The sequence below is a fragment of the Spinacia oleracea genome, chromosome 4, assembly GCF_020520425.1.
Source record: "Spinacia oleracea cultivar Varoflay chromosome 4, BTI_SOV_V1, whole genome shotgun sequence".
In the NCBI taxonomy this organism is placed as follows: domain Eukaryota; kingdom Viridiplantae; phylum Streptophyta; class Magnoliopsida; order Caryophyllales; family Amaranthaceae; genus Spinacia; species Spinacia oleracea.
In genome coordinates, this window is record NC_079490.1 from 159427695 (window position 1) to 159450003 (window position 22309).

A 22309-nucleotide genomic window follows, 5' to 3' on the forward strand; every position below is an offset into this window, starting at 1 on the left:
TAGAGGAGCTAGATATGATCATGTCCCACTACTGCCTTACTCACTTCATATACAGATCGAGTAATTGAAAACATGGTGAATGCACGTAACAATTATCACATCACTATGGTACTAGTGATTTGAAGTGCGTTCTATTTACACCTTAACTTGCAATTAAATTTGAGAGCCCTTGCCATTTATACACTCATGTGAAATTACATGAATTTCTATTTCTTAAAATAAGGTGAACTTAACCATAATGATATGAACCAAAAAATAGTTAAAAACTTAATTTGTGCTAATTGCACCAAAAAAAACTAACTTGCTTAGTGCTACTAATTAATTTTAGTAACCACTACGTACCTGAAAACATTAATCTTAACACATAATACCAATTGCGCAAATGTAACAATTTTATCTAGTGGTACAATTCCTGCTAAGGGCGTGAGAGGTCCCGAGTTCAATTATCGCAAGTGGCGATGCACCTTTTTTCTTTTTATATATAAAAAAAAAATCTATTGTATCTTCGGATGTGAGGAATCTTTTAAAGATTGAAGATATTTATGATCCTTTCAAGCCTTTGTCTTTTTATGAAACACAATCTTAGTGTAAATCTGTAACAATTATTTGTAAATTTTTCATTTTGATTTAAAATATTTACTTATTTTAAAAAGAGTGCACAAATATATTTAAGAACTTAACAAACTGGCCACGACGAGAAGGATGGAGACTGCAAGCTAGCTTGGTAGGAGACAAAAATTACGAAAACAAGTCAACTACGGGTTTCACGAATTACGAGGCAATAAGACTCCTTAATTATATGATTTAATAGTTAGTAAAACTTGAAAATCTTTTGTTTTTAATAAGAAAACAAATTTAAACTAATAGTCCGTACCCAAAAAAAAATACATTATCGTCCTACTCGCCTAAGTCCAATCAACTTGGAATTGTACTCATTGAGGCAATTATAGGTTTCGTCCAAAAATAATACACACCAATTATGAGATTCTTCTCTCATGGTTAAACCTAATTTGTTTAATTTCTTCATTAATACTTTATATTAATAGGTTAATTGCGAATCAATTATTTTTGTGTGTATTTTATTTACAACATTATGATTTAAAATTATCAAAATCCAAATCCAAATTAGAACAGTGGTCAGATAGACACCTACGTATTCAGACTACGACTATTTTAGATATCATCATAGATTTAACCTCATCTAGGATAGCAAGGGGATACACATTATCATGTTGAATCCTAACAATCCTTGTGATTACGAATCAATACACATAAAGTCAACGGAAGAGGTCACTTTAGGCCCTGGTAGGTTCAACTTATATGAACTTATCCGAATAATTTTAAGTTAGTTTTTACTAATTTTTAAATTATATCTTGTTTGTATGCGAAATTTTTGTATACAGCTTGGGAATTGTTTTATTTCTCTTTGAAGACACGTATGATGGTAAAGTGTTATAAGTTATAACCTACGTAGAATAACAATAAGATACTACATAACCTAATACAAGTGTAACTCTTGTTCCCAATGATATATAAATTAAGGTAAAAGATCAGTAGTACTACTCCGTCATCTTTGTTGAAACGGGTTGCTAATCAAATACGTATGAGGGTATTCTAGGGAAAATTGATTGGTATGCAAGATTTACACTTCTCCCTAGGATTTACCAAGAATATAATACACACGGCAAGTCGGCAACTGAATTACAACAACAGATTGGTTTGTTTAAAACTCTAATTAATAATCTCAAATCTCTCCTTGGGAGGAACAAACCGGCCAATTTAATTAATCTCTCCCATTTACTATTTCCATCAAATTTTTTTAATATTTATTTTTAACAATTATTGTCTATATATACTATAGTAATCCCTGCGATCCTGGTTCAGTTTTCTCCAAACAATTTTATCATTACTCCTCTCTTCTTTAAGTAAAAAACTCGCAACAATTTTGACGTCATATATTACATACATTCGACGTCTTCATCGTACAACCTTACAACCCTTGTGAGTTGTGACTTGATTACTACGGGCTTGGTGGGATCAACATTAAACTCGTAAGTCTTCTAAATTTACTTACGTGCGTATGTCATTAATTTCGTGTTCAAGTTTCTTCGGCAATTTAATTTATTCTTGAAGTGATCACCGATCAAAATATATAGTCAAAATAAAACTGCTAGTAGTAGATCGAAATTAATTATTGTAGTGTTGCAAAAATCTAAACAACAATATGGGCAATAATGTTTGTTTATTTTTTCCACACTTGAGTCCGTTGACTAAACGACTCTTGAACTTGGAAAAATCGATCTACTTGTTTATAAATCTGGTCCAAATATTTCTAAGAAAATATCTTGAATCTTAATCAACATTGATTGATATAGTTTGTTGTGTTTATACTTACACAGATAATAAGATAAGAAAATTAATGGCGGATAAAGTAAGTTTAACGTATACGTATACGGTGGACGACGCACTGGTGACGATGGGGTTCGGAAAGTTGCAATATCTGGTGTTAGCGTATGCCGGAATGGCATGGGTATCGGAAGCTATGGAGATGATGATTCTTTCATTTGTGGGACCCGCTGTTAAATATGCATGGGATCTTAGCCCTAAACAAGAGAGTCTTATTACAACCGTTGTGTTTGCTGGCATGCTCGTTGGTGCTTTTTCTTGGGGTTATGTATCCGATAAATATGGTAGAAGGTATGTTAATTCTATTATTCACACTATTTATTTCTTTTAACTCTATAATTATTCATACAAAAGGCTCATTATGCGTCGAGGTTGACCGTTCTATGAACCTCTTTCGTGTAGTTACGTTAACCAGGTCGTCTAACAAGTTGATGATATTTTAATTACTTCTGCTGTTGTAAGACCTAAACATGTGATACCTCCGACTTTTAGGCTAAGTATTACGGAGTAGATACTACGTAATACAGTATACGAAGTATTAGTCTGTGTATTGTTCGAGTTGTATAGTACGTTGTATATACGGAATAGTACGGAGTAGTCAATATAGAAGTATTGTACTCCGTATTTAACAAGAGTCTATATACGGTACTCAGTAGGTTGATACTTCGTAAGTATGTATTTGAGAGAATTCTAATAAATGCCACGCTATTTGACGCCCACTTTTACACATGTCGCCCATTTTTTAAAGGTGAAAACCCAAAATTACCCTTATAAAAAAATCAAACCCCCCCTCCCCACCCCACCCCAACCCCAACCCCATACATCACTTTCTCTCTCTTTAATTTACCCACCCCTTTCCCAATTTAGGCAGCCACCACCGCCATCCACCACCGACACCATCACTCCCACCTAACTTGTTTTTTTCTCCGCCACCCACCACCACCCCCACCTAACTGGTTTGTTTTCCGCCACCCACTGCCGGAGAATTCATCGCCATTCATCAAAATACCAACCGGCACATGCACCACCATCAACAAAGCTACTCGTATTCAATTAATTAAAAAATTAATTAAGTGTACTCGTGGTACTTAACGATACACGTCGTTTAAAAATTTAGTGATAAAAAATGCTACAATTACTAATTAGTGTGTTTCACCTATTTCATATCAACTCAAAATAAAAAATAAAAAAATTACCACCTAGCTTAAGCGTTAACCAACAAACAAATATTAGTCTTATTCTTGTCAATTATTTAGTTTTTGACTGATAATAACCGTAAACTACCCTAACAAGACAATAAATATTCAAAGAATAAATTTAATTATGTGATTACATGGAATAGGGTTAAGAGCCCAATTCCTACCTTAGGCCGAAATAGGGATGTGAACCCTATTCCCTCCCTAGGCATGAATAGGGATCTCAACCCTATTCCCTCCCTCTATCTGAAAAAATAGGGAGCTCAGCCCTATTCCCAACCTAGGCAGGAATAGGGATCTCAGCCTCATTCCATGATTTGTTTGTTTATTTCAAGATTTGTCGCCTTGCTGTTGTTAACATGGAATAGGGCTCATACCCCAATTCTTGTCCTAGGACATGATTGGGATCTCAGCCTATTCCGTGTTTATCATTTTTGTACCATTACAACACGGAATAGGGCTACAACTCCAATTCCCTCCTAGGACAAGATAGGGATCTCAACCCTATCCCGTGTGCTTTTGTCGCCTATACAAACCACGGAATAGGGCTCCTATTCCCATTCCCACCCTAGGACAAGATAGGGATTTCAGTCCTATTCCGTGTTTTTTCTTTTTTTGTCTCCATTACAAAACACGGAATAGGGTTCCCAACCCAATTCCAACCCTAGGGCAAGATAGGGATCTCAACCCTATTCCATGTTTTTTTTCCCTTTTGTCGCCATTACAATACATGGAGTAGGGCTCCCACTCCAATTTTCTCCCTAGGACAAGATAGGGATCTCAACCCTATTCCGTATTTTTTCATTTTTGTTATTACGTGTTTTTCCTCAACTAATTCTTCGTCGAATTTATTACATTTGTTATTATTATTTAGTTAATATTTTTATTATGTTTTTGATAATGCATTATTAAGGTTTTTTTAGGGTCATTTATTAATTATAATGTCAATAAATAATTTTTTCAAATGAACACAAGTGAACATTTTTTCCTTAAATAATTATTAACTTAATTATAGTCAACAAATAAACAAGCAAACTTAATTATAGTCAACAAATAAACAAACATAATAAAAATTTATTTACGTTCTCGGCCAAAATTTCACTTCAATCACGATGATGACGTGGTGGTCGGGCCAATGATGGCGGTGGCTAAGGTGGGACCGACAAAATAGTGGTTGCCGGAATTTAGTGGTGGTTATAGTAAGAGAAAGTGGGGGAAGTGAGTGGGGGAAGTAGGGGTGAGTGAGAGTGGGTGAGGTGGGGTGGGGTGGGGTGAGAGGGATAAGAGGGACATTTCATTAAATAAAGATGGGCGTTTTGCGTAAAAGTGGGCGTCGAATAGTAATGCCCTTCTAATCCTGAATGTATGTAGACATATAGTAATGTAATCATATCAATCTTCTATCAATGTAAAAGACATTTGATCCTAAAAGTTGGGTAGCATCTGATTTGTTATTTTTGTTTTTGTGCGTAACGAGTTGTATGACTCAAGGTGAAGTAACGTACAGTGATGTAGAAAAAAAAATTAATCACAAGTTGTAAGTAGATCTGGTTATCGGGTAGGGTAGTCCAATGAATATAGAATTAAAGTCAAATTAATAGGATTTTTATTGGGCATGACTCTTATTGAACAGAGCTTTTATTGGACAGAGTTATTATAGAGTAAAACTTATAACACAATAATTTTGTAAACTAAAATAGTAATGATACAAAAAATTACGAAGTATGTGTATATATAGTTTCGTATTCACTTGTACTTGCAAATGACTCTTTTTCTTTTCCTTTTTTTATTGCTTGTTTAATGTTTATTGACCGGCGATTCATTTTTAACCCGTTCTTTACTGACCCGCTAAAAATGACCATTTCATTACCCGATCCATCCGATAAGTAGGTGTAGTTGTAGTTGTAGCTAGTCCATAGGTAATAGGTAGAACACATCCTTACACAATATTAATATTTGTAAATTGTGTGTATGTTTCAGGAAAGGATTTATATTTTCGGCAATAGTAACATGTGCAGCTGGTCTTGTAAGTGCAGCAGCACCAAATTACGTGGTGTTGCTAGTGGCTCGTTGTATCGTGGGCCTTGGGTTGGGAGCTGGCCCAGTTCTACTGACTTGGTTTCTAGAGTTTGTGCCTGCACCAAGCAGAGGTAAATGGATGGTCCTTTTTCAAGCCTTTTGGACTGTTGGTTCTATTACTGAGGCTGCTTTGGCTTGGGTATGTTAATCGCCTCTTTATTACACTAGTTGTTTTTTTAAAAGATTATACAACACATTTGACTTTTCTTGGGTTTTTTAACTTCCTGAATCCTGAATCCTCAATCCTCATTACTGAATGCTGATCGATGATATATATAAATATGGACAGATTATAATGCCGAGATTGGGATGGAGATGGCTGTTGGGTCTATCTGTTGTGCCTTCATTCATCTTGCTGGTATTCTATTTCATTACTCCTGAATCGCCAAGATTCTTGTGTTTGAAAGGAAGAAAGAAAGAAGCCCTACAAGTATTGGAGAAAATAGCAAGAATAAATGGGAAAGAATTACCTGCTGGTGTTCTTGTTTCAGATAGGGAACTAGAAGAGATTAACAACCCTACACTAAAAGAAGGCAAAGATGAAGATACAGTAGCAGCTAAGTATAAGGATTCAGATATGAGCATCTTCCAAACCTTTAAAGTACTACTTTCACGTAAATTAGCTCCCACAACTCTGCTCCTATGGGTGGTGTTCTTTGGCAATGCATTCGCTTACTATGGTCTGGTGTTGCTCACAACTCAGTTGAACAATAAGGACAATACATGTGATTCTAAAGGAGTTCCTGTTCCTATTCCTAAACCACGAGGTTCTGTTGCTGATATTGATTACAGAGATGTGTTCATCACTAGTTTAGCTGAACTTCCTGGGCTAGTGATCGCTGGGATCCTAATTGATCGACTTGGTCGTAAGTATTCAATGGCAGTGTTGTTTGTTGCATGTTCAATCTTCCTGTTTCCACTGGTATCCCATCGGTCAGACACTGTCACAACAGTTCTCATGTTTGGGGCTCGTGCTGCTATCATGGGAACATTCACCATTGCCTTCATCTTTGCTCCAGAGATATACCCGACATCAGTCAGGAATACGGGTTTCGGAACAGCAAGTTCAATGGCAAGAATAGGAGCAATGGTGAGCCCATATGTGGCAGTAGCATTGGTACAAACATGTCATAAAATGGCAGCAATCCTGTTTTTCGCAGGAGTCGTGTTAGCTGCTGGAGTATGTGTGGTGCTCATACCATATGAAACTAAAGGCCGCCAACTCACTGATAGCATTGCTAGTAATAAAAATGATATTCCAAAGGCAGTCTCACTTACACAACAACAGGGACCTCAACATAAACCACCCACTACTTCGCATAATAACGTTTAAGTCTTGTCATTTTCATCACATTTTTACAAACATCATATTATATCTCTCTCTCTCTCTATATATATATATATATATATTGTCTATACACATATGTTTGATATATAGTGTAAGATATATAAGCCTAGAATTCTTGCAGGAACGAAGGTGTGTTATGTTACAGTGTGCTAGGATTTCCCTTCATAGTTGAGCCTGGTTGTTTGTTTGTGTATGTATTTATCAGAGATAGTATTCTAATTCGGATTTCGGAGGCTAAATGGTTTATATTTACACTAATATAAACCTGGTCCATGCTAATTTAGCGTGGACCAGGGCAACGAAGTAATTTTTATGGGTTAACATATGTATATAACTGTCACGTGACAGTTATTTTGTAATTTTAAATAGTAACTATATGCGTATTACAGTAACTATGTGTTTTAAAGAGTTACTATGTGTTTTGAAGAGTTTTAATGCGATTTGTGTCTAGCCCACTTTATATACGTTTTAAACTTTTTTATTTTTCAAAATTTCAGATCTACATTCTGTTCATTCTCTTTCATTTTCTCTTTCTTCATTTTCTCTCTATGCTTTTCAAAATTTAGCCCAAATTTCTAGGTTTTTGTTCGATTTTTTTCGTAATTATCTTATAATTCTTATGATTGGATCTATTTGATGAGGAAAAATTGGAGGAAGTAGTAGATCAAGAAGGAGGTTCGTTGTTGCCGAAATCGAATCGAAGAATTTGCGCTCGCCTACAAATCTTCGCAAGAATTTTTAGAGATCACATCTCGGTTTGTTGTTTTTTAAAGAATTTTAAGTCGATTTTTATTTAAAATTGAAAATATTTGTTGTTTTGAAGAAATTAATGTTTGTGTTTTACCGAAGTATCGTTTTCACATCGCGAATTCGATCAGTGACTTCACGATTTTAAATAGTAACTATATGAGTAATACAGTAACTATATGGTTTAAAGAGGTACTATGTAATTTTAATGGTTACTATATGTGTACAATAGTTACTATATTATTTTAATGGTTACTATATATGTACAACAGTTACTATATGTGTATAATAGTTATTATTTTGTTGAGTGATTCGAAATGTTTGTTGTTTTGTTGAAATTAGGGTTAGTGTTTCACATAGTTAGTATATAAATGATATAGTCACCTTTAATTTATGTTGCGAATTAGTGTTTTTAATAGTCACTGGAATGTTCGTTGTGTTTATGTTAGTAGTAGTTTTTAGAGTAACTATACTTTTTTTAGAAAGTTATTATAAGTTTAAAACAGTAACTATGTGCTTAAGATAGTTATTATGTCATGAACAGTTTATAGTGACTTTTTGATAAATAATAGTTACTATACGATTACATTATGTACTATGTTATTTAGAGTATGTATTTGTCCGCTTCTTAGATAGTGACTATATGATTATAATGGTTACTATATGTGTTCAATAGTTACTATATTTTAATAATAGTCACTATATGTTTTATATAGTTACTATATGGTTTATATAGTTACTATATATTTGATATTTGTATAAGAAAATAATACGAAGTATCAATCACGTACATGTTATTCCAGGTCCTAAAGTTGCACTATCTAGTGACGAATCTCCAAAAATACTTTACAATATCATTTGTATAAGAAGAAATAATGCCTTAAATTTAGAAAAAAGAGATAAAGGCTGTGAACTTTAAGAATTGATGCAACAAAGCACAAGAGGTAGAAATAGTGTTTGTTGTTTGGGTGAAATTAGGGTTAGTGTTTCATATAGTTAGTATATAAATGATATAGTTACCTTTAATTTATGTTGCGAAATAATGTTTTTAATAGTCATTGGAATATTCATTGTGTTTATGTTAGTAGTAGTTTTTAGAGTAACTATATTTTTTAAAAAGTTACTATAACTTTAAAACAGTAACTATGTGTTTAAAATAGTTACAATATTTTTTAGAAAATTATTATAAATTTAAAACAATAACTATGTGTTTAAGATAGTTACTATGTTAAGAACAGTTTATAGTGACTTTTTGATAAATAATAGTTACTATACGATTACATTATGTAATATGTTATTTCGAGTATATTTTTGTCTGCTTCTTAGATAGTGACTATATGATTATAATGGTTACTATATTTGTACAATAGTTACTATATTATAATAATAGTCACTATATGTTAAGCTAGTTGTTGTGTGATTATAATGGTTACTATATGTGTACAATAGTTACTATATTATTATATTAGTTACTATATGTTTGAAATAGGTACTATGTTTATTTTATCATGATGTTACCATATGTTTATTTTCTTCAATAGTTACTATATTATTTATATAGTTACTATATGTTTGAAATAGATATTATGTTTATTTTATCATGACTTGTTACCATATGTTTATTTTCTTTAATAGTTATTGTACGTTTTATATAGTTACTATATTTTTGAAATAGGTACTATGTTAGTTTATTATGTTATGTGCATGTTTTAATGTTATTATATATTTTTAATGATATAGTTACTGTATTATGGATAGAGTTAGTATATTATTATCACATCAACTATGTCTGCAACTCTGTGACTAAATGACCATCAATAATATTTATAAGTATTATATGTTGTATTATAGTAACTATATGTTTGGTATAGTTTTTTATGTATATTATAATGTTATTTTCATGTTCTTTGTTGTCTTCTATGTTATTAGTAATAAGAGTTACTATGTTATGATCACAACAACTATATGATCATAACAATAACTATATCTACAACCTTGCTCGTATATGACTATCATTAATATTAAGAGTTACTATATCATGTATAATAGTAACTATATATTTTTAATAGTTATTATCTTATCAATATGTTCTTTTTATGATCTTTCTTTGTACTCCATGTTATTATTAATAAAAGTGACTATATTATTTTAACAGTAACTATATGACTATAACAATACATATAACTATATATGCAATTCTGCAAGTATTTTACCATCGTTAATTGTAAGAGTTACTATATGATGCATAATAGAAACTACACGTTTTACATAGTTACTATGTTATTTTTTCATATTTAAATGTTAATTTATTAACATAGTTTAAATATTATTGATTCAGAAATACAAAGATGATGCACCCAGATTTGAAATCGTGCAAAGAATAAATTCTGCAAGGAAAACAAAAGCAGGAGAAGAAGAAAATCCTGACAACAATGGAAACCAAGAACGTGGTAGAGGAAGGACATGATGTGTTGGTGGAAAAAAGAGACGTGGTCCACGTGGACGTGTCGATTAGTATTTTTTAGTTCAAAAAACATTTGAGTTTAACATGGGTTATTTAATAGATGCAAAGAATTAGAATGTCGTAGCTAAAACAACTAGCCAAGTAGTTAATGTTTTCTTTATTATTGTTCAAGAGTTATAATTACTGTTACTTTTGATATAGTTACTCTTTTATATTTCAGTAATTATGTGATATATAATAGAAAAATTACTATATGACCTCTAAACCATCTATATCATATTGTTTATATTTTTATAATATAGTAATTGTTTTACAGCTAAAGTTATTCTTCTATATAATATAGTTAATCTTTGGATAGAATAATTGTTCTCATCGAAATTACTATATTATTATTATTTATTTCATAGTTACTATTCTGAAAATATAGTTACTTTACAGAACCTATAGTTTCTATAATTTACTCTTTTGTCTGCAAGAATGAATATATAATAGTAATTGTTTTACAGTTAAAATTACTTTTCTATATGATATAGTTACTCTTTGGATAGAATAGTTATTCTTATCATTATTATGTTCATAGTTATTATTCTGGAGATATAGTTACTTTACAGAACCTACCGTTTCTATAATTTACTCACTGTTAAAATTACCTAATTACCCTGGTCCATGTTAATCTTATGGTGGACCGGGTCCATGCAAGTGGAATTGAATGGTTTATCACATTCCAAATTTTTATGCTAATCAAATACATCTTCATAAGGATAACTGTTACAAACTACGCATTTGTTTCTACATGTAGCCTATTTCAAAATCGAATTTCTATTTTGATTGGATTAGACCTCAATCCCAACCGAATACCAGGCAACTCCTAGATAAGGGAATAAGGGATATAATTACAAGGTCTCTTATTTCGTCTCTACTAGTATAGTACCCGTGTAATTGCAGTACGGTTTATAAAATTCAAATATTTAACTCTCACTAATTTCAAATTATAAACAATAAGTGATGATATAAAACTCATACATTTAAATTTATATAATTACAATTATAAATAATTAATTTATATAGTATTTGTGAAAGTTTTACGCTTTATTATTTACGGCTTGTTATAACACAAAATTTTACTTCATAAATTTACATTAATATGCCCATTACAAAACTAATCATCATACCCCCTCCGTTCTTAATTATTAGTCATGTTTTGACTTTTCAACTCGTTTCAACTCAATATTTAAACGTAAATATCTCCAAATATGTATGTTATAAAAAATATAAAAAATTGATATTATTAAATTACACATTAAGACGAACAAAATAAGTCTCACATGAATATGTTTTGAAGTATGTATTGGAATGAAATTAGAAGATTCTCTTCAATTGTGAATTGTGTCAAGATTCCAAATGAGACTAATATTCGAGAACAGAGGGAGTAGTCATTTAGTATACATGGACTATATGTGGGTATAATATAACTATTTGCATTACCATATCGTAGAACTCGAAATAACGTAATTGCGTTAAATTCAATTTTTATTTAGTAATATACACCTAATTTGTGTGTATTTACGTTGTGTTTGACATCTTATTTGACAAATTGAGTTTTTAAAATTATAGAATTGATATAAGTAAAAACTAAAAAGTCACTTATACTTTATTTTTATAATTGCGAACTTTTATTAAAACGTACAATACCCCTTAAAATCTCAAACCCCACTTACAATACTCTCGAGCTCCACCTGCCTAACTAATATCTGCCACGTGCTTCTCCACTCACCTTATTAGCTCTACTTATCATGTTGTCTAGATTAATACATACCTTACCTACCATCTTTTTAGAAAAGTTCAAAAAAATTAATTAAGCGTACATAGTAAGTCTTCTTGACTCTTGGTCACCCTTAAATATGTTTCTACTCTTAGATGCTAGGAATTTTTTCTGGTACTAATTTTTAACTACAGAGCTACACGTGTCATCTTAGTTTCTAGAGATCTTTGTTCTAAATTTTAAAAAATTATAAAATTGTAAATTCTAATTGTATGGTCAAGTTTATGATCAATCTATATATATACTAAAAGAGAGGAAATCAATGTGGTGATGACAAATGTCACTCATTGATTGGCCTCTCTTTTAATATAAATTAATTAATAGAAATTTATTTTGTCATATTTAACTTACTGTATTTATAAATAATGAATATGGAAAAATCGCACATTAATATTACTATTTCCATATTGTGCGGTGATATTCCTGTTTACAAGAATGTATCAATATATTGAAAGATATTATATGAATAACTTATATGCAAAATTTGCACAATTATTAGATAAATATTTTGGAAGATATTATTTGGAAGCTACGTAGTATATATTTGTCCAAAAAATTATTGTTGCAATTTGCATAAAATCTTATTTGGAAGATACTTGATTATACTAAGTTTTTGTGTTGTTCGACTTATTTTGACTTATTTCAGATAAAATAAGTTCAGATAAGCTTATTTAGGTTCAGTTAGGTTCAAATAATATAAGTTAAGAAAAATAAGTTTTTTTTTCACATACAAATAAGTTTATTTCAAAAAAGATAATCTGATAAGTTAAGATAAGTTCACTTAAATACGGATAAGTTCAGATAATATAAGTTCAAACCACAAAAGTCGTATAGAACATAGCATAATAGAGAGGAACAATGTAGATCTGACAAATGGCGCTCTCTGATTTCCCTCTCTTTTAATATAAATAATTAAACTTGTAATATAAATAATTAATATATCACATATTTTTACTTATGGAAATTTATAATTGTTCATAAAATTATATTTATTGTGCCATGTAGGCTCTTTCATAAGAGACAAACTTACATAATTAGAATTCATTATAAACTATCATTTCGACTAAATATGTCGAAGAATATATAAGTCATATATGTTAATATTTTAACATAATTAGAAACTCTAGCAAAGCTATAAAAGAAAATAAAAATGCAATACTCCGTAGATTACAAAATTAGAACTCATAACATGATAGAAAGTTTATAGTTCATACAGTCATACTCCATACATGTCAATTTATCACATAATTAGGAGTCTAATAAGTAACAAAAACTATAAATCAACTCAATGTGTAGATTTCTTGCAGATGAAAAAAAAATACCATATATTTTTAATTATAAATTGGTAACAGTTGAAAAATATACGTCGTGTAATGTAAATATAACATTAACCTTACAAAATGAATTGAGTTACTAATATAAATTATTCTTTTATCATCCCTCAAGAAAATATAAAGTATTCCTTTAATATCTGAAACTTAATGATGAAAGTTAAGGCAAAATTTATTGATGAAATTTATCCAAAAAAATGGAAGAAGTTGTAAACAAGAAAAATGATGCGCGACTACGTAGTCCTCTCTATTTAAAAAAGCTCCTCTAAATATTTTAGGCTAATCAATTGACTTACTCCATATATTTTAGCCGATTCTTAACAAACATTTGTATACGGAGTACTATACTAAAAGCTAGGCAAATTGATGTGAAGATGACAAATATAATACAACTCTGATTTGCCTCTTTTATAATATTGGTAAATAACCTATAATAAGATAATTAATATACTTTGTATATATTTTACCTAAAATCTTCTAATTACTTATGGTAATAATCGATTTATACTACGAATTACTTATTTACTCATATTAATAAATTTCTTAATTTTAAATCTATATACTCTGTACTATACTAAAAGAGAGGCAAATCGATGTACATATGACAAATGTCTCTCTCTGATTTGCCTTTCTTATAACATAAATGATGACTAATTGTAAGTACTATCAAGTTTCGTTTAGAAATTGTGTCATATATTGAGTACGAATATGTTCAAACGTTCATTTGATCGGTTATTATTTGTAATCCAATGAAAAATCTTCGCATACAATTCCTGATAACCGTATAGAAAATCTTATAATAGTTTAACTTGGACTATCAATTATATTACTGTAATACTATCAACTTTTTATAAATTTGTGTCATATAATGAATACGAATTTCACAACAAAAGTTAACTATTAATTTAATGTATTTAGCAAGGTCGTCTAAAACATTTTATAGGCCCTTTGTTAACTAACAAAATGAGCCCCTAGCCATATACTTTGTTTCGTACGAAACATATACTTAATCTTAAATATCAAAAATAACTTTGCCACATTCTTATTATCGTAATATTTTTATAGGGAGCACGGGTAATAATTTATTCGCTTATATTATTGAAATGTTAAGAGCATATTGATTGAAATTTTGACTAATATATCGTAATCAACTATATCCAAAGTCATAAGATCTAAATGATTAAGTTTCCTTATTATTAATATGTTTGGAATAACAAAATATTTTTTATATATTAATGTAAATGATTTGAATATCACTTTAATATTTCGTGCAAAATATAATTTATATATGTAAATGGTGAATCGCATTTGATGATGGGATGAGTTTTGGTTTTAGATTGATCTGAGGACAAAGTTAAACGTAGATGATTGACTAATGTTGACTAACAAAAAGAGATTTTTGGTGGATGGGTATAAGGATAACATGTACCCACCTTGGTGATGGGGCGAGTTTGAATTGATCGGATTTGAGAATACTCACGCAATCCTAATTATGTATGTCACTTTTAAATATATTTTTTCAATATTATAGCTAATACAATCAATTTTAATTGTTTATAATAAACTTATGCCAATATATTTAAAATTTAGTTGAAAGGAAAATTGGATTTTTATTGAACATAGTGATGTCAGAGTGTCAGTGGGCGAGTTTCTTGGGAGATCCCCCTGTGCATCCGCCCCAAATGGGCGGCGATGGAGGAAAGTTTATTGGGTGATGGGGTTAAAAAATATAATTTTCGCGGGTGAAGGTGTGATTATGGATTTTAGATTGGACTCGCGTGAGTCGTTAATCCTTAATCTGATTGATTATGAATATATAAAAAATGTACTATTAACTTATAATGTTTTGTTTATTTACTCAGTAACACTAATCAGGCAAACGAATTTTCAGATGCTCTATAATAGAGTTTTAAAATTCAAAACTCTTTTACCAAAAAAAAAGTCGAGTCTAGGGGTGGGTGTGGATACACGGGAAGGGAGGTGATGAAGAGGGGATGAATTTTATTTTATACCTCTCGAGACGGAGGTTGGGAGGAGTGGGTATCGTTCCAATCGTAGATGGAGGGGATGAAGATGAGAATTATACGCGGGTGCGGGTGTGCAGGCTCTGTTCCATCTCAAAGTTATCTCTAACTCATTAAAGGAAATGGTCTAGATAGGTGTTAAGTGATCGGGTAATGAGGTTGACGGGATGACTGTGCGAGTATTAAGTGGGTATTACTATCGAAGTGAATGACGGGTGAGATAACTTTATGTTAGACACAAGTACTGGTGAATGAGAATGAAAATAATTTTATCTATGTACCCTTATTTGTTTTAATTGCTTAAGACACCGAATGAGCAATAACAAATTTATCCATCATTAATTATTTTTTATTTGGATAATATCTATAAACTCTATTTTGATAATAATTGTATACCAGATTTCATATAAATTTATATTTAGATTATAAATCGTGCATCGCACGGGTACTATACTAGTTGTACAACTAATTAGTACTTGATCCTAATATATCCTAAACTTAGGATCAATTTATGATAAGTTAATTGATACAATTAATAATTATAAGGTTTATCGCTTGATCCTAATATGAATGACCAGTATGGTCAAGTCTTAGATTTTCTATTTTTTCTTTTTAGATAGTACTCTTAGTTTTTCTGATTAAGTGTGTTTAAGTATAATTTATATTAATTTTACGGTTTTAGATGGTCATTCGGTGCCTCATAATAAGAATGCTAGTATAATATAGCCTTATAGTAGTATAGTAAAGATCTTATATACAAAGTATCTAAATTTATTAACCATGTAATTACTAATGGTCATGCATGTGTTGCACAATTAACAAATTATAAGTAACTATATTTTTTTTATAGTTCTATAAAAAATGTAAGTTTACTTACCTTTTAGTTATAAGTAACCAAATTATATGTAATATATTTTTATAGTGCCTCATAAAATCTTCTATTATCACAAAAAAATAAAATCTTACTTTACATATGCTCCAGCATTATGTATTAATCCCATATTAGTTCCTTTTACTAAGACAAATTATTTTCATACAAATTCTTATTTTACATAATCAATTTATTTATTTAAGGAAATTAAAATGAGCGGAAAAATATTTAATATGAGAGCAACACGTGTCAATTTTGCGTTTAGGACCTCTCTTTTAGTATAATTACAGATAGATTGCACACATCAATAGTCGTATACTCCCTCCGTTCCGTAATGTTCCTCATTTTTCCATTATGCGCGGTCTCCAATGCACTACTTTGACCGTTAATAATTTTAATTTCGTATTAGTAAAAATTTTAAAAAAATTGATATTTTGAAAATTTATATTGAAACGAATCCAATGATATCCCACAAGTTAACATTTATACTCTTAATCATACTATTAATTACGGTCACAGTTTACATATGAATAGTAAACATGAGGAACATTATGGAACAGAGGGAGTATATATATATATATATATATATAAATATATATATATATATATATATATATATATATATATATATATATATATATATATATATATATATATATATATATATATATATATATATATATATATATATATATATATATATATATATATATATATATATATATATATATATATATATATAGGGTCCCCCTCCAATGAGAAGATTGTTATAATGAGAAGAATGAGAAGCGATCCTCACTGTCCAAACGAACTAAATCCAAAGGCGGTAATATGGCGCGTGAAAAACAAAAAAAATGAACCCAATTAAAAGAAAGAATTATTAAACGACATTTTCTCCTTCTTCCTGCGTTTCCTCCCTTGCTTGCTGAGCTCTCATCCATGGTGGAAAAGCCGGAAAAACCTCTCAAAATTGATCCTCCTAAGTTCCTAGTAAAGGTAATTTCTGGTTTTCGTTCTATTAGATTTTAATTCAATTATTTTCCATTTTGATTGTAAATCAGGGCCTTTCAATTGCAATTTTGTTCTTCTTTTACGATTTCGATTGTTAAATTAGGGATTTTAATTGTTTTTCTTTTAGTTGTTGCAATTTTCGTTGCTAATTAGAATTAGGTTTTGCTTTTGATTAGTTTCTACAATTAGCTAGGTTCATTTTATTCGAGTTAGTTGATTTCAATTTGTTGAATATTGGTAACAAATTAAAAACATAATTAATGAAATATTGAGGCCTCCTACAAGTTGGAACCATAACGGCCCAAAAACCAAAGTATAAATAGTTCAAGCATTTCAAACATAATTAAAGTACACTAAATAGTTCAAAATACGAAAACATGCAACTCTCTCGATCATCCCAAGCCACATGATTCCGATCAACCAACCTGCTATATTATTCTACTCCCTATCAATGCAAGTGCAAATGATAGATCATCATAGGGTCATTAAGGCAAAGGCCATGACCAAAACACACAAAGCACGTAGTCAGCAAAAGTTGAGTACTTACAAGTATAGAGTGAAATGGAACTAAAACATGCATCACTCACTAAGTACTAATCAACATGCAAAAGCCATATAATAATAAACAATCAATCATGAATACAAGACTCGACTCTTGACTCGACTCTTGACTCACAATTCAATTAGAATAAGCTTCGAACGGGCCAAAAGAAAGTTTCATAAAGGAAAGGTGATGGGAGCCAACCATACACCAAATAATAAATAATAAAATCGGGCCATACCGAGTGTCGGGACATACCGACGGAATTCCTGCGCATATTATAAATGAAACAACGTCTTGTATCATTAGTAGGAGTACGAGCTTTCCGGCAAGACTCCCCCCATTGTTCATACTCAAGGTATATACGTTCCAAGAGTTTTGAAGCTTGTTCTGGTTGCACTTTACGTTTATTAATATTTTATTAAAGGTGAACTCAAGACTCAACAATGTACACACATACAATTAATAAACAACAACCAAAACAATCTTATTTTAATGCTTTAAGACTTGTGATCAACCAAGCAAGACTCTGGTGAAATTACTACCATGTTCCTCCTCACCAAAGTGAGATTCCACATCATGCACATTAACACGAGGGTTGTGCCCTTGCACGACAAATCCTAATTCATTTCATACAAAATATTCCCAACTGAACCCTACATGTGCGGTGGCTTACGTGAGCTAACCCTTCACATGTGGTAAATAAATAGTACAACGAAGTACGAATAATTGGCTCAAAGTATGCTAGACATCCCGTACAATAGCATACAAATAAATAATCCATCCATTGCATGTGAAATAAACCATACATGCATAAACATTGAACAACATGATTAACAATGAAGTCCATACTCATAATAATTTCAACATGCTTGTTCAATCAACAATTCAATAATTCCAATAATATTAATCCACATGATCGTTCACCAAAGCATTTATGAATCCACATAATATAATTCACATCATCAACAATCATGGAATGTCCTTGACAAAAGTGGTGGTCTCCCTAGACTTGTACGTACCTTGAATACCTAAGCGTAGGGGCCACTTTGCAACAACGAGCACTCACTTAGAAATCACCTCCTAACATCAAAATAATGAAACTTAAATTATTTCCATGTTCATTAAATTTCCAGCAACTTTATAAAATCTAAAACCTCATTTAAACTTTAGAATTCAATCGTTTATCAATAATATAATCGTCTCAATTTGCAAAACCAATCCCTAGTACGAAAACATACTTTTCCGCCTTTAAAATCAATAAAAATCAACACTTTAAGCCTTTATTCAAATCTGAAAATATAATTGATTATCATAATTAAAATCATCACCTAATTATGCTAACCAATTGACTCATTAGGTCTAGATTAAAACTCTAACTTGAAAATCCCAATAAAACCAATTTAACATCATAAAAATAAATTTTTTATTAAACAAACAAATCTGAAAATTCATCCTTTAATAATTAAAAGAACCCTAATGAATCACAACACGTAAATCCTCAAAGCACGGTGTTCATAACCGATTCCCAGCATTTTAATCATTCAAAACAATACTAATATTATAATTTAAAATACGGAATTGAAATAGAATAGGTAAGGAAGAAGAGAATTATACCAATCCGGCCTATAGCACGGAACAACCACGAATTAATGTGATTGGGCGAAAGAATTGAACGAACGAACGAACGAACAAAACACACACACACACTCGACGTGTGTGCGCGCGGGCGAGGGACACGCGCGGGACGGATGGGCGAGGGTGCGAGCGCTGGGCGCTGTGCGCGAGAGAGAGACGAGAGGGCAGGGGCGCTGTGCGCGAGGGAGGCAGCAGGGCAGGGCCCTTGTGTGCGAAGGAGGGACGAGAGAGGGAGAGCAGCGCGCGCTGGGGCGTGAGGCCGAGCAGCAGCGACAACCACGCAACAACGACACAACAGGAGGAGGGGGCACGCACGAGGGCACGAGGGCCGTGCAGCGTGCGGGCGAGCCGAGCAAAAGAGGAGAGAGGAAGAGTGATGGGCAAGCAAAGAAAAAGAGAGGGTTTATGAGATTTTAGGGGTTCAATTAATGATGAGGAGTCCTATTTATAGGCTCCTTATTTTCAATTGGCTAGGCTTAGGAAAATAGGATTGGGCTTAGGGAAATAAATGATTGGGCTAGCTTATGACTTGAATTAAATTCTTTTGATTGGGCTCGTTTAATAAAACGAATTGGACTTTTTATTTAAAACCCGAAACCTTTAAAATCATTTGCAACCCATTTAATTTCCCGACTCAAGAATTAAATTCGTTTCGTAATTAATTAAAATAATAAATATTCTAATTAATTAAAATACATTTAAATAATATTTAAATGCGAATTAATTTCCAAAAATCGTAAAATGCTTTATAAATATAATAAAAAATACTTATAAATATTATAAAAATACGAGGTATTACATTAAGTATTTTAAACTAATTTGCCTTGAGTAATACTACGTAGGCAGTAAAAACAGTGGAAGTGTTATCGATCAGGGTATAGAAATAGAGGAAAAGCAAGTGTTTCGATCAGTTGTAGAGCATATACTCTGGGTTGCACTGAACTTGTGGCATCCACTGATGACTTTATTGACTGCATCAAGGAAATCTTTCTCTGTCACGATTTTCCTCCGAGCACGAATTGCGTACATTCCAGCTACATTGCACACGTACACTTCTTATGTCAGTACCTGTAACAACACCTTAGCTTCTGTTAAAATTTGCTACATGCACTTCCTCCATACATTAAAGAAAAGGGCCAAATTAACTTGATCATGTACCTGTGCAGTTGGGATAAATGCGAGCAAGTAGTTCAAAACGAATGCCCCTTTTACAGCTCATGTTGTTGGTATGAATCTGGAATATCTGAGTCCTACCTTTTAAATCTGGAAGCCCAAACTCAACCTTCCTGTCCATTCTTCCAGGATGCACGAGTGCAGGGTCAAGAGTATCAGGCCTGGAAAACACCCATCACAAAGAACACGATAATTAAGACTTTATCATTCCAAATCTAGGATAATATAATAGGTGTAGAAATACATTAAACTGGTGCACCCATCGTTAGGATGCTTTGTGAGCTGATTCCGAGCTGTCTTTATTCGCTTTTTTCAGGTATTAATAATGCCTATTAGCTCAACTGGTAGAGCTTTGTGCGATTGCACAATGGTGTAGGTTCAAATCCTACATAGGCAACTCTTTTTGTATTTTGTTTATGATATCAAAATGAGCAAATTTTTTAAAACATTTGTTCATATGTGTAAAATATCAAATGAGCTAACTTTTTTCCTTTAAGTTAAGCAATTAGAATTTTAAAAATATTTACTCATTTGTGTAAACTATAAAAATGAGCAATTTTTTTGAATGTTGAGTAATGTGAGATTTTAAAATATTTGCTCATTTAGACATAATGAGCAAAAGTTTTGAATATTAACAAACACGAACCTTAAAATTGAGATGGTTTTGGGCATTCTTCAGGCAAGGGGCATATTTCATCATTTTTGAACTGAAAAACATTGTTTTGGGCATCCCATAAGCTTATGGAAGCATGAAGGAAGCTACGATCTAGCTTGACAAACCGAAGAAAGGCTAATACCCCTAGGTTCGTGTCATCTAACTCTCTTTTTTTTAGCTTATTAAAGAACTAAGCCGCTCACTCATGGAATTTTCAAATCTTTGAGGCATTTTTAAACAACAGTGAGAAAGGGGAATAGAAGTGCACATAACACCTTCTATAAAAGCCCCCTATTTATACAAAAAAGAAGCATTTACAAAGCTGTACCAAGCAGCATCACCTGCGTTGGGCCTGCCGTAGGACGATTTGCCATCTCTGGCTTTATGGAATATGAAGGCTCTTACTCAATTCCGAGTACAACACATATTAAGAAATTGCTCGTCCAAATCAGAATGAAATCTCCGAAAATTGTAAGCCACGCGCCGAATATTTCAAAAACAGTCTAATTCAAGCACCCGGGTCAATTTCAGGGTTTATTTTTCCAAATCATGCATTTAGTCAAAATTATAGTCCTAGATCGACGTACTATGTCTAGTCAGCATCCGCATTAGCAAAGTTTAATATACTTTGACTTGCTTTTTCTATACCAAAAAACCTCAGTCAAAGTGGAGGCTTATAGTGGGTATGTACACCTGAAAAATTGAGCAACTTTTTTTTTTTCATTTTTCATGCATACATTTAGCCACATATTTAAAAAACACACACAACACATGAAAATGGAAACCAACATGTGTAACTGCAACCAAGAAAATGGTGAACCACAAGCGCACGACCATATAGAATGACTCTCGGTAAAAGGGTGAACTCATCATGAATCATGATAATTTACTATAATCATCTATAACTAACCAATATGTTTTGCTGTTTTAGCTTGTCAGCTTCATTGTCATCATGTTCCACATTTCGAGCCAAAACCCACCTGTAACATATTTGATACATCCA

General features: G+C 31.7%; 1 protein-coding gene across 2 annotated transcripts; it reads left to right on the forward strand.

Annotated features, from left to right (window-relative positions):
• The first annotated feature begins 1574 nt into the window (after positions 1-1574).
• Positions 1575-7268, forward strand: LOC110786244 (organic cation/carnitine transporter 7). 2 transcript variants are annotated; one of them, XM_021990774.2, is made up of 4 exons: positions 1575-2051; positions 2400-2697; positions 5583-5820; positions 5971-7268. In XM_021990774.2, exons 2-4 carry the CDS (start codon positions 2420-2422, stop codon positions 7012-7014), a joined length of 1560 nt encoding a protein of 519 aa, XP_021846466.2. In that variant the 5' UTR covers positions 1575-2051; positions 2400-2419; the 3' UTR covers positions 7015-7268. The 2 variants fall into 2 exon arrangements, with proteins under 2 accessions (XP_021846466.2, XP_056697264.1); XM_056841286.1 differs by having other exon boundaries at positions 1615-2001.
• Positions 7269-22309: the final 15041 nt, after the last annotated feature.